Genomic DNA, 15104 nt, shown 5'->3' on the forward strand with positions numbered 1-15104 from the left:
CATATACAGTTTGAACAAAACAGGAAGTAAGTATATTATACTTCTATATATTAAACTTACTATACTATACTATTACTTACAGTAATCTTTGAAAATATGGGATTGAAAATATTAAACTAGGATTGGACGTGAGAGATAATAGTGAGAGATTTAGTGTCAAAATGATGAGTTAACTTGACAGAATATAAATTGGAAACCATGACAGATTCTTCCCCTAAAACATTAATCAAGGAACGATGAACTTGTTTCAGCTTCTCATAAGTGATTTAAATATCATTGTTAAATACATATCTTTCACTCTGGGGACTTTTGGATGCACAAAAAAAGCTTTTTGGCTCTGGGAACTTGTGATGGACATTTTTCATTATTTTATGATATTTAACTGCCAGAAATACCTACAGTTTAAAGGTGCAATATGTAAGAACTGGCCACCTGTCAAATGTATACTTAAAATAAATAGGGGGTAGCATATCACTGATATCAACTGCTAATGCTAGCTAGCTCACTTAGCTAGCAGGCCGGACAAAGAGCTTGGAGGCCTGGGGCAGTGTTGGGGTTTACACTGCTAGCACATGAGCTTTTGACCCGGACGCCCTAGTTGGTTAGCATGCTAACTTCAATACATATCTGTGCAACACAATACAAAGATGTGATAACATTGAAAATTCTTACATATTGCACCTTCAATTGACAATGAAAATAATTATTTGCTGTAGCCGAGAGAAAAAACAAACGTTGATTACTTTTATGATAAAATGCGTTCGATTCAACTGGATTTAATACACCGGAGGTTATCCCTGCTGACCTTTGGCACAGTGGTGAGTGGTGGTGAGACGGGGATGAAGAGAGAGGGATTGTAATCTGGATTGCTGAAAAAGATGGGAGGATGAGGGTGAGAAAGCTGAACGAATGGCTTAAAAGGTAAGAAGGAGAGGAGAGCAAAGGTGATTTGTGGTTGTTATCTGAGCTGAGCAGAGCAGCAGGAGAAGTGGATAGAGGTTTACTACAAGAGAAAGATCTAAAAGCTACCAGAGGAGGGATTCGGCTTCCTGTGTGGAAAAACAAGACCGAGACAGACAGACAGACCTACCTCATGATTCATCACCTCATGTCTAACCCTACAAGAGCCTCTTGCTCCCACATAATCAAATTTACAAGATCTAGCTCCATAAACTACTCCAGAAACTTGGAGCGAGGCGTTCCTAGGGAGGAGGAAGTACTACAATGAGGTGTACCACGGTATAGAAAAGGAAACCAAGAGAAAGAGACGGACTATGACATATAGTAGAAGAGAGGAGGGTTGCTGAGGGGGCTTATTCTTCATAAAGCAGGTGTCTAATCCCTCCAGGTCAGAGAAAGACTCAGAGCCAGTTAAATAAACAGATCCTGAACCTGCAGCTCATAACACTGGAAACACATGATGTCATGTGAAACACGGACAGCTTGAATGTTCTTTATGGCCTCTTCCACCCCCAGTAAACCAATAAATACGTTTTTAAGCCAACAATCAATCACCTAAACTGTCCCTCGAGGCATCTTATTGACTGGAAAGCATACGGCCATTTGAAGGGCAACTGTTAAGTATTTCCAGGACCTGGTACAAGATATGATGTTATGCTACCTTGTGACTTGGGAAGAATACTGTGAAGTGCTCATCTTTCCTATCAGGAGGAGCATCAGCCTGATACTGGAGGTAAACAAATGGTGTGATTGTATGGGAACAGACTACAAACCTGATGGGATGTTTATGAGATTTTCTTTACAACTTAAAACCTTGATTAAAAACTGAAATTGGTGTGTAGAATTCAAAACAATGTAGATTTTACCGCAGGGTAGGGTAACACGAGGAGTGTTCAGTTGGTTGCCAGCTACAACCTCACTGCTAGATGCCACTGAATGCTACACACTGGACCTTTGAAGCCGAATGGTTTGTCCGCTTAACATTAAAAACTTTACACACATGCTTTAATAACTTTATATTCACAGGTTCACAATCCCAATGCAGTATCAGAGCTCACCATCAAAGCCTATAAACTGATTTCCAGTGTTTCCCACACATTAATTTATTTGTATTGGTCCGCAACAATATCATAATTGGCCGCCACATATTGATTATCTGTTTTTGAAGCCGCGCATCTCGTTCTGACACACTCAAGACAGCGCACCTGTCAGTGAATAGCATAATGTTATATACTCCGATACAGTGTGGTGTGGTTTTTAATACGCCGGTAAAACCAACGAAGAAGAGGAGGAGGACTATTTAACGCAGTTGGCTTGACCGTAACTTCCTCTGCAAAGAAGACGGCTGGCCTCATTGTCAAAATCAAGCCCCAACAAAGCGTGCCGTGTAATTACATTGTCATGTGATGCAACATTGTGAAAGATGCGTCTGTAAAATGGTAATAAAAGCCACACAACCCCTGCAAAATGACTCGTTTTACTGTCAGAATTTGAGCAATTCAGTCCAATAAAATTGGATTGGGCGAGTCTAGAAGACCCGCCCGATTACATTTTATCCCCATTCAAGTTAGCTGGGCGCTAAACCGGAAGTTAGCCGGCTCACTCCCTACGGCACCCCAGCTGGACAGCCACCTCCACAATTAAAGTCTGATTCTGTGGGAAACACTGGATTTCCATGTGTTGTATGCCTGTTTTTAAAAAGCCAGCAGGTCAGACCCAGCCATTGGGTCATAGTACAGAAGTTAAAATCAGATGTGAAGTTTAATGTTGGCAGCAGAGACAGTGAATGCTGTTAAACTGGCCGTGCTGGGAGTTTTCTTGAACATCTGCATTGTGTTAGTGCACTGCTGGTCTTTATGTGGTAGTGGTGAAAATGGTGCTGGTAGGGATGACGACAGATGTGTCATTGCTGCTGATGGTGCTAACAGCAGCCATCTGCGCTGCATTATGGCACCGCTGTTCCATGTTAAAAACACACAGCTGTATAATTGAAATATAACCAGACACACAGAGCTACTAGTTTCGCCTTCACCTGCCGTTTTTTATCACGCAGACTCAACATCCAGAGATGACAAAAGTGCTGAGCTGGGGACATTTCTGATCACATTGTTGCTAATCAGTGAAACCATGGCTTTTTAGTGCTCCTGGTTTTCATTGTAGTCCTTACCTTGGTGGGAATGCGTGCCGTCAAGAGGTAGGCTCGGTGAGACGCGAGGGCCTGAGAGAAAAAGAGAGAGAACACAGAGAATAATGAGTATGTAGCTGTAAATATACACTCTGAGCAACAAGGACAAGGAATGACAAGGAATGACAAAGACGACGGAGAGCTCGCCTGTTGACTCATCAAGATGAAAAGGCTCGTGAGTCTAAAACGTCTCAGTTTGAAACGATGGAAAAGAGTGAGGAATGACGACGAGGAGAAAGATTCCTCTCCACTTGAAAGAAAAACACACAGCCAGACAGACAGTGACATTTAGAGAGGTGTCACTGAGATGCTCATTACAAGATGCCTTCGTTTTTATTGGAACACCTCCTGTCTGAGTGAGGCCTGCATCATATTGCGTTTTCCTTGATTCCTTATTTGTTTCTGCCTGCTGAACAAACTGAACACCAGCTGCCACAGTTCATTAGAGCACACGGTGAGGACTGAGCTCTCTACTGTTGCTGCTCTTTGAAAGAAAAGTCAAGGTTTGAGGAGGCATAACAGGAATGTATAAACCTTGACATTCCTACTCGGACAAGCAGCCTTTGAGGGTAATTTGACAGCTTTATCTAGATGGCTGCTAAAGTATGTGATACTGTTACAGGGAAGATTTGCACAACACTTGCTCACACTAATTCGATTACATGGTTGTAGCATAACAATATAAAATCATGTGGTAGCAATATAACACGCACTTTGATCATCGAATAATCCTTTCTGACATTTCTCAAGCAAAAATGTGTTGGTTTCAGCTCCTTAAATGTAAAAATTTGCTGATTTTCTTTGTAATTCATGATAGTGAATGAAGAGTCTGAGTTTTGGACTGTTGGGGGTTAAGGGTTCTGGGAAATTGTGATGAGCAGTTTTCCAGGAATCCAGGGGATCGGCCCCCCTGGTGCCCCCGTGTTAAAAAAAAAAGAAAAACACAGCACAAGAGCCCTCTTAGATGCCCCTATGATAGATAAAACATTATCTAAAGATTAAGGTGCCCTTCCAGTGGACAAAACGTGGTGAAGTGCCCTCCAATGATGACTTTCTGCGTGCTGGCACCCCACTGCATACAGCTGGTGCCCGTTTTATTTTTTTCGCCCCTGTCCCTCAAACATCCTGAGTCCACCACTGTCAATAATGAAAATAATTCATAATTCACCATTAAATACTCAACAGAAGGTCAACACAAAGAAGAGGTTTGACCCCATGCAGGACGTTATTTTATTTTAGCCTGTACAGAGTGCTGCTTTCACCTTCATGTGCCACGAACCTGGATTCTTTTTCTGTCAAATAGTATCACAGCACAACCATGGCTGACCTTTAAAACAATCAAAGGGATGCTGACATCCACCTCCTTTGAGGAAAAAGAAACCTGGCTGGTAAGTAAAGGCATACACTACGAACCTTTCTCATCATAGCTGAAACCTCATGACCCTTGTAGCGAGCCATCTCCTTTGTGTTTCCTCTCACTCTGCACTGACAGCACGCCGAAATGAAACCGTTATGTAAGAAAGGCTAAAAAAGTCCCCATACACCACCTTACTGCTCCGAAGATAAGCCTCTCGGGCGTGTTGGTTTTGAATGCTACAACATAAAAATGAAGGGCCACAAAGGCAAAGAAAATGCCAAAGGATGAAACAGGGATGAAAGAAAAAGACGCTGTGTTCAGATAGAGTAGATAAAACATGTAAAAAGAAGCGTGTAAGGGCAGGAGAGGAAATGAGAAACTGACGAGAGGCAGCAGAAAGATTGATCAGAGGCGAGACAAAACCTGAGAGACGGTTTGAAAGCAGAAGAGTAAATAAATAGTACAAAAGAGGGAAGAGGAGAGGGAGAACACAGCATCACTAACAAGTCCCAGATAAACAATGATTGGCGTGGAGAGCAAAGAGGGAGAGAAAGCAGCGAAACAGGCGAGGAGAAAACACATAGGGAAAGATACGCCTATTAACTGTCACTATCTTTGTGAAAGACATGAATAAAGAAACAGAGGGATGAGAGACGGAGAGGAAAAAAAGGATGACAGTGTCTCCCAGCCCTGTGTGTCTCGGCTCCACAGGCAGGGTCTGGGTGTTTTGATGTGATGTAGGTGGACAGGCAGGCCTGTGTGACCAGAGATAACCTCCCCTAAAGAGCACCAGTCACCACCGCTGTGCTCAACTCTCCCCTCGCTCTTTGTCTCAGTCTCATGTCTCTACAGCAGCTCTACTTTACATTCCATCTGTGAGCAGGTAGGCTGCTGACGGAGATAAATTAACAATTAACTAGTTGAAATGGCTGTTTGTTAGGGTTAGGGTTATGGTTAGGGACTTCCACTTACTTCACACATTAAGTTCAGTTTACTCATCACAAGAAGAACTATTTAGCCTGTGAAAACCCCTGTATAATGTCTCCTGTGGTTTCGTAGGGACTTTCCAGATTGTTAAAATAAAACGATGATGTCATCAGGGTTATCATCAGAGACTAAAAGTCAGAAATTCTCAACTTCTGGTGCAGATTTTTCAACTTGTTTCTTTTGGATCCCTCAACTTTATGGAGCGGCGCTTTTAAGACTCTGATTTAGCAGTGTCACTCTGTTCCACTCAGTCAGCACGTTGGTGAAAACAATTCATCACTACCAAACGTTTGAAAATAATCATTAAGTTGCCAAAACTGGGACGACCTTTGAAACACGTGTAAACACTCGCCAAATCTGGCAGCTCGGTCAGTGGCATTAAGCTTCAAACCATGATGCTCGACCTACCTGTCTGTCAGTTTTGCACACGAAGGGCTCCACGGTCAAGTTAGCAATATTACATAATATGCAACATCTGGTTGGACTTTCAAAATAAAGTTTGCTGACAAACATGTCACATAGTGTGACAAAATATGACTTTTGGATTGTTATTAATGTTGTCAAACAGTCATGGTTTAGTTAGGTTTAGATGCAAAAACAACTCGGTTAGGTTTAGGAAAAGATCAGATTTTGGGTTAAAATCACGTAGTCTTAAGTTATGTAGCTTACTTTACTCAGGTAACAAGGTCATTTATGTACTTACACTTACTTACATTACATAAATTAACCAACTTTCTCTGTAATGACAAAAATTAACATCAGTTGTAAAAAATAAGTTTAGAAATTGGGTGCTACACTGGCATTTGTTCCAAAGGGGGAGCTGTTTAAAGACCTGGAAGCAGCTTGAGAAGCTGTTTTTCGCTCTATAATGTTACTTTGAAACGATGGAGTCCTGCAGTCTGTTTGATCCCAGGGGTGAAAAAAACGTATGGAAATAAGAGTCTGGCCACAGAACTTCAAAGTTCAAACAGAAAAGGGTCTTTGGTTGTGTTGTACAAGAAAATGTCTTTCTTTTTATTTTCACATAAAGGGAAGCTCTGGTTGTGTGTGTCTGATGGTTTAAAGTGAAAAACAGCAGGTTTCATCTAACGACTGCTCCACATCAGTGGGCTTCCAGGAGTTCAATAGCTACAGCTACAATCACAGCCAGTAACGATCGAGAACCTGCTGACCTGCTGAGTGGAGGGGAGACACCGAATGACCACCAATGTTTTCTGTCCAGTCTTACTAGAGGGGGCAGTGAATCATTCAATACTTCCAATGCATTAAAACGAAACAAGGACAATTTTATGACTGCATGCCAGAATGGATTCAGTACACTTTATAACTTGTTGAAACGGTTTTAAACACGCTCTGATCCATGTTTCCGCAGCCTCTTGGATTTCGCTCCCGTCCTCCTCCTGTCAATGCATGACTGCCCCTCTGCACTCCCAGTGCTCTCTCCATCTGCCCTTTTGAGTGGACAAAGCCATAACACCCCCCTGTTTTATGACCCCCTCCTCTCTGAACTGCCCTCCTCCCTCTCTCTGTCTCTCCAGTCTTAAGTGGACTTAAAGCCTTGAGCCTTCCCATCAGCCAATGATTTCACAGAGACCAGCATCCCGCCCTTAGCTCCATTCAGCCAACCAGATGGCAGCAGCACTGGAGCATGTCTGCAAGACCAGAGAGAGCATCTGCTATTACACTCTCTCTCTCTGTATCACACACACCGAGAAAGTGGTGGCTCACATACTAGATAACTGCCACAGGCTCAAAAGCACCATTTGTCTCCTTGGCTTGCCACACATGCCGCACACACAGACACACATGCCGCACACACACAGACACACACACACAGACACACACAGACACAGACACAGACACACACAGACACAGACAGACACACACACACACACACACACACACACACACACACACACACACACACACACACACACACACACACACACACACACACACACACAGACACACACAGACAGACACAGACACACAGACACACACAGCTGTTAAACCATTTCTGAGCCAAAATTATTTTATCTTGACAATCAGACACCAACTGCTTGATACAATTGTCTGTGTTCTTAAAAAAATATCATGTTTAGTTATTTAGCAGATACGCAGAACACACACCATTCATAATTTCTTCTTCACACACACACACACACACAGACACACACACACACACACGCCACAAGAGAAAGTCGACAAGGTCTCCAATCCCATTAAAGGGTCAGCAATAGACGCACAGATCTGTGAAGTGTATCTTTGTGTGTGTGTGTGTGTGTGTGTGTGTGTGTGTGCAGTCCATTCACAGCATTACCATTCCCAGATTATCTTTTTTTTGTCAAACTGTCAACCCCACCTACCTCCCCCCCTCCAATTGACCCAACCCACATGTGCTCGCTCACACACATTGTGTTACTATGGCAACAGCTAGCCCATGCTACACACACACACACACAGATTTGTGAATACACAGATAGACACTCCCTCACAGATGAAAGTAGCACGCTGCAGAGCCAAGTCTTGCTTGAGAATGTCAATGAGTTTTCAGCCCTCTAAACAACACACGCTGGCCTACAGTGATGTAGAAGCTCTGTAGGAACCGAGGCAGCACAGAGCAGTGTTTCATCTGCACTCATTGAGCTGTAGCAGCACCCTGCCACGGGAAATTTACCCCCACTGAAATACTTCTATTCATCCATCATGTCCTGGGGTGCATTCAGGCTCTATTATACAGTATCCATCACATTATTTCATATGTAGTCCTTGAATCTGGGACTAAAGTCATGAGACCAAAAACGTCATCATTAAAACATGTATTATGGGAAATATACTTGTTTGCCTTCTCGTTGATATTTAGATGGGAATATTAGTATCACCCTCATATCCAATCGAAACAGAGGGAAACAGCTAGCATGGCTCTGTCCAAAGGTAACCAAATAAACCTACTAGCACCTCTCAAGCTCACAAATAACACATAATGTGGTTAATCTGTATCTGTAAAAGAATATACAAACAAGAGGCATGTAATTTAGTTGAATGTTCGATACAAACCTTCTCAAGAAGGGGTGGTGACACAATGATCTCCTAAGCAGTTGTATTATATTTATATATTTTTGTCTGTAATCTCTGGCAAATTGTCTTTGTGTTGTGTATTTGTGTTGTATTGTGTTTGTATTAATTCTTTTTATTTGTTTTTATTTATTTAGATTTCAATTGCAAACAAAATAAAAAAGTCAAGTGCCAATAATGACGGTAAATCTTAGCCTACTGCGATTATACAACTGTTACCAACAAAATAAAATATATAAACGACATGTTAAAATAAATTCAGACTGACTTTGAAAATAAATCTAATTCTAACTTCTTAAAAGTGGTGACTTGCTGATGCATTAAAATCCAAAAGGACTCACTATTTAACTCACCATCGCGTTAAGGGGACACACATACTTTTTCCTGATAATGCTACATTGTGAACAGAATTGTATGTTGAAAACTATCTTGCACAGATGAGTTTGTATAAAAGTCTCAACCATTGAAACTTACTGTAACAAGGCCCCAATGAGTCAGTTAAGTTATCCTACTGCTAAATGCCGTCGAGTGCCGTTCGATCAAAGCCACGAAACGTACGTGCAGTAGTCATAAAGGACCCAACACAGCATGGTGTCAGAGGTGGAGCTACAGTGAACGAATGGAGTCCTACTTGGGAGAGATTTTATCGATGCAAGGGGCAGACATAGAAATCTGAGACATGAAATCACCTATCGGACTGCCTCTGACTGATGCGGAAGTGAGGACCACTGAAAACTTTCTTTTTTCTCCATAAGCCCTTGAACATAGGATAGAAAAAAGTCAGTAAAGATGACCAAGTAAACAATATTTTTTGTGTTTATTACATACATCACACACCAAATGCAGCTGTGTCATTTTCAGAAGCTAAAAATATATTAAACAAAACCAAAAAAAGAATAAATGTCATGATAATAGTAATGAGCTCAACCCTGCAGTAGGCATCACACGGCAGCTGCGGTACGGCGGTCATGCGGTTCTTGTCACAGCTCTAATAAAATCAAACACAACTTCAACACTACAATTTGTCATAAACACAAATTTTATTGCAGACCCACTCAAATGACCACCTATGTGTCCCAGGGGTGTACTCAACTGAAAACCTATCATCATCACTAGTTGCATCACTAATGTAATACAAACAGCACAGTGGAAAAAAAAGCCCAGCCACGATAACTTTCACCCCCACACCGCTGCTGACACAGACTCTTTATTGCATAACTAATGCCAGCATGTCCTGCATGTGCCTGTGTGTCTGTGAGCAACATTAATGAGTCATGATATGCTGGCTGCAAACTGAAACTGTCAACGCAGCACAGTGGAACGGGAGTATTTTTAGGGCTATGCAGGAAAAAAGGGACGGAGAGAGCTGATTGACTAAAGCAGAGTGGACACCGCAGGGAGCGAGAGTGAGCGGTGAGCGAAGGAGAGGAGATGGAAGGTCAGAGCAAGTAAAATGACTTAATAGATTCTAAGTGCTGTTTGGCTGATAAGGAGCCAAGATTTAAATCCAATCAGGGAGGGAAGATATTTAATGAAGGGAAGTGTTTAAAAGCCGTTTCATCTCCGTTAGAGCCAATGCTGCGGGGATGACCCCGTCTTAGCTTTTAATACGCTGAAATCAATCAGCTCACCCTGTTTGCAATGCAGTGGATCTCCCTCCTCTTATCCTTTGCTTTTCACGCCCACTTACGTTCTTCCCTAATCTCTTCATGTCCTCAGCCCTCCCCTACACCATTTGCAAACTGCAAAAAATGGCCATGATGTCCATTTAACACAAGTAAAACCGTATGCGCTCTGCATGCCAGACTTTATGCCGTGGAAAACATGACTATTGGATAATCGATCCATCACTGCACAGAAAAATCCATTCTGTGAAGAAGAAAAATGCTCAGTGTTTTCTCTCTTTGCCTGTATTCTTGCTCTCTCCATCTTCCTTATCTAAAATTGGATGCCAGTTGGACTGCACCATGAAGAAATGTATATTGTACATGAGGTCATACAACATACGAATATACACCGAAGTGTAAACTGAAATAGTTGTTCTCTCCTTTCTCTCTTGTAGTGTTTCCTCCCTGTTACTGTCTGCTTCTATACGATACATATGAATACGCATGTGTTGCACGCGTTTGTGTGTGGGTTAATGGATTTGAAAGAGGAGGCACGTGTATACCTAGAGACGATGGAGCAGAAGATACACACACACGGACACACACACCGCCCCGCTTTTATCTTTGAATAATCAGGATGATGTAACTCGGTGTAAGAAGTGAGTAAGACTCTCCAGGCTGCTGTTCAACAGGCTAACACGGCAGCAATTATACAAGGTAAAATACTGTACAGTGTAGTTTACAACGTAGAGGTCTTCTGACCTGCATCCTGAGTAGAACAAATTATACCGAGTCTAATCGCCTCGGGCAAGACCTTGTTTAACTGCTCCGGGTCTCTGTTCTGTGTCAATATGTAGTCTGTGTTCATTCTGATCACATGGTCCGTCATAATCCATCTTTGGAGAAAATATTTTAGGAAATCAGTATCATCCTATGAAAAAAAATGTAATTAAATTCGAATTATTGGTTGGAATTTGTTTCACAGATATCAAATTGGTTGGAAAATCAAGAGTCAGGGCGCACCGGCAGCAGAGCATATGTAACATGTAGCGCCGTAGCGGCCCAGCTGTTTTGTTTTTTTCTGCCAAAGCTGTTTCTTAAAGCCGTCCTGTCCAGAGCCATTACAAAAAGGCCCCAAAAATATACATAAAATCAGATCTACTCCTGACACAGGTTAGTCTAACATCAATACATTTATATTAGGCCAGTTTGAAATAAACTCTAGCAGTCTCAGAACACTCAGCCATCGAATCTGTCATAACATCCTGAGAACGACCCTGAACACAGTTTGAAACTGTTAATCCCCTCAGCTGCAGAGGAAGCCCACTCTTCTGTTTTCCTGCCATACGCCTGCAGTGGAAATTGGCTCCCAAGCCAAAGATAACCACTTATCTGAAATGATAAAGAGGGAAAACTGAGAAAGACCTTTGGTAGGGTCTGACACAGGAGAGATCCCAGTGGTGGGATCTGTTTGAACCTAATCTGGTTACACAAAAACGGCTCCTAACCGCAGAGAAATAATTTGTCTTACAATACGTCCACTCTCTGCCGCCAAGACAAGCTGCTGACAGTGCAGCTGAGGTCTGGTCGTGTAATGTCTGCAGACTCGCACTGCGCCAAAACTACAGCAAAATGTGAGCATCAGTGATAGACAAGCTAACCTGATGTACAGTCTGATCCTCTTTCTGCTGTACCAGACACAAAAGCATGAGACAAATATATTAATACGATTGTCTGGACGCTTCTACAAACACTACCCACCAGACAGTGTGGCGATCTGTCTGCAGCCTCCTTATATGCCTCAGATATTTATAGGTTTATATGATTTATAGGATCAAAACGCACTTAAAAATAACATATTGCTTAAGTAGCACGATTGCTTAATAATGTAACATTTTCCGTGAAGTCTCCAGATAGCTGAGCTGCTAATCAGTTTGTCAGGATGCCACTTTTTTCTCCAAATAATATAAATCCCAATTTTGGAGAAAACCCACTCTCTGTAGTGCATATCCCCCTCACACTGCACCCGCAGCCAAGGAGAGCATTAAGAGAGAGACATCAATTTTATTTTATCACTGCCCTGCTCATCATTATGTGTTTTACTGCTGAGGAGCTGAGCATGGTGGGGAACAAAGGCGGCTGACTGTTGTACTTCCTGAACCGATTTTGATTGGCTGGTCTCATCAGACCACAGCTGCAGCGAGCGGAGGCTTGAATAAATGTGGTGTCTGATGATGCTATATTTCATGCTTTATTTCAATTTCTTTTTTATTGCCACCGGTGCTTGTTTTGTCTTCGGTGAGAAGTGTTGGCGAATATGCGCAACGTGTTCAATAATAAATGAGACGTACACAAATGATTGAAATAGAAGGAAACACTTAGGAGGCGATACAATTTGCCTTCTGCAGCTGAGAATTTGTCTTTGTCTCGTCTTTTTCTGTCTTTTTTATCGCATTGGGTACAATCAATTATGAATGTTAACATATACATTATCTCTGCACGCTGCCTGTGTATCATAGCCTCACTAACAAGCATGAAATATCTAGTCAACCTCCCGAGCGCGTCTTACAAAGCAAAACTGAGGCTGACCAGGCGTTCAAAGGGCCGATCAGACGGATTAAATGATTGTGCTTTCAGATTAAGATTATAGTCCAGGTTGGCAGGATTCCCCGAACACTGGATACATATCAGGCTTTTTAGACACTGGACTCTGGTGGGAGTGATAGAGGGGGTTCCTTTTAGAACAGTGTCAGCCTGCAGGGCATCCCCTAAGAACCTTGTGTGTGTTTAGGTTACAGAGATAAGAAATAATCACAAGGGTTCATTCATTCATCAGCATGCCAGCCAGACACAATGGGGAAGGAGGTCTGAGTGTGGGTGCGTGTGGGTGTGGGTGTGGGTGTGTAGCTATGTTATGGTGAGCCAAGGGTTCTGGGTAAATGGGATATCACTGCAGACCACGAGGATGAAAGGGTGAGACAGAGAAAACCAGAGAGATTTTTATTTTTACAACTAAAGCAACAAAGAAAACCAAAGTGGAAAACCTCCTCAGACTGGAGTAGAGCGTTTTGTCGAGGAGAGAGAGACACACGCAGGTATGACGCAGACAGAAGGGAGAGAGAGAGAAGAAGAAAGGAGTGACAGAGACAAAGGCAGAGCGAGGAGAGGGGTGGAGGGTGGAGGGAGGAGGGATGGGGATTTTGTTCTGGGCTGGTGTTGGCATTACCCACGGTTTCTCTCTGGAGTGGCTAGATAACATCAGGCGGCACTAATGACACACACACAACCACACTGATTTCAGTGATAAAAACACAGTTAGTGTGCTTTAGATCATGAATGAGATTCCCTCCAAAGTTAAACAAAGGTCCTCCCAGGATGAGATTCATATAATCAAAGTCAAAATGATCAAAGGAAGATGGAGATGATGTAAAACTAATACTGGGTTTCCTGCAAGGACTCTAATGGGACCATGCTTCAAACAAAGCAGAAAGCTGAACACCTGTGAACGGGGAAAATACCTTTAATTGGGTAGTTAAGAGCCAGTTTTAGGAAAAAAACATACATTTCTCCCAAATTAGCTTTAAAGGTGCAATATGTAAGAACTGGCCACCGGAATAACCGCTAACTGCTGCTAACTGTAGCTGCCATGAGATTGTTAGCTCAGTTAGCTGTGCAGCTAGTGCACTGAGCACCAGGGGAGTGTTGTTGTTTACACTGCTAGCACAGGAGCTTCGGACCGAGGAGGGCCAGGGCTAGCTGGTTAGCGTGCTAACTAAAACAGATATCTCTGCAACAAAGTACAGAAAACTTAAAACTGTTATTTCTTCACATTTTATTGATAACTTTAATACATTTTTTAGTTGTTTTCAACTAGAAGTCTTAAATATTGACAATTATTGAAGCTACTTTAAATAAGCAATACCACCAAAAAATAGAGCTGCAATGATTCATCAATTAGTTAGATTAGATTAATTGGTGCGGGTCATTTTTTGGAAAAAAAAAAAAAAAAAAGGGTTAGTCTAAATTCTCTGATTCCAGCTTCTTGAATGTATGAATGTTTTCTAGCTTCTTAACTTCTATATGACATTAAACTAAATATCTTTGGGTTGTGCACAATCAAATGCATTTTAGGACGTCATCTTTGGCTTTGGGAGACACTGATAAAACTTGTCACCATTTTTGGATATTTCATAGACCAAAAAACTAACTGATTGATCAAGAAAATAATCAACAAATTAATCGACGATGAAAATAATCATTAGTTGCAGCCCTACTAAATACCATTATAACTTTTAAGGTTTTAAAACAAAAACATAGATGAAACCTTTGTGCTTTCTTCTCCTATATTAGCAAAACAGTGTTGAAAAATGTTTTATATTTCAGAGAGTCAGGGTCATAAAACATCAATATCCAGTTAAGCATATTACTGATTTGTCAAAATCCACCCTCATGATGGGCACCCCCACACACAGCCACACACGACTGCACACACAGACCCAGAATAAAAAGACCAGGGAGGATATTTCCTTTAAAACCCGCTATCAGTTCTGTATATCACGTCTAATAGTATCATAAATATGACTACTAAACTATTAAATGAAACCAGATCAGACAGAACAATGGAGGACAAAGGCTAGCAGTTTGCATTGATGACAGAAACAGTAACGCAACATCAACTGCAAGGACACCATAAAAACCAACCGTGCAGCATAAGCATATGACAGCACTGGTAGTAAAGTCAGTGCAGCGGTTCTGCTGAGAAAGACCTGCACATGTGCCAGCAAAGACCTTTAAGGCAGAGACAAACTGATATCATACACATGCGACTCTCTTCTAATCTGTATTGATCTGGTTTTAACACATGGTCTGAATAATCCTCAAGATTAAAAAATGGCTTTGAAGACAAATTCCCGTAAAAATGACAGGCAAGCTA

The 15104-nt window shown here is 41.9% G+C and overlaps 1 protein-coding gene across 4 annotated transcripts in view; it reads right to left on the minus strand.

Annotated features, from left to right (window-relative positions):
* LOC311260547 (F-actin-uncapping protein LRRC16A-like) overlaps positions 1–15104 on the minus strand; it is a 74033-nt gene that overhangs the window by 44235 nt on the left and 14694 nt on the right. For all 4 annotated transcript variants that reach the window (XM_084358515.1, XM_084358513.1, XM_084358512.1 and 1 more), the window contains exon 3: positions 3128–3178. In XM_084358515.1, coding sequence (XP_084214641.1) covers positions 3128–3178 — 51 coding nt within the window. The remainder of the gene's footprint in view (positions 1–3127; positions 3179–15104) is intronic.

Source organism: Pagrus pagrus, assembly GCF_965226575.1.
Source record: "Pagrus pagrus genome assembly, chromosome: 7".
NCBI classification, from domain to species: domain Eukaryota; kingdom Metazoa; phylum Chordata; class Actinopteri; order Spariformes; family Sparidae; genus Pagrus; species Pagrus pagrus.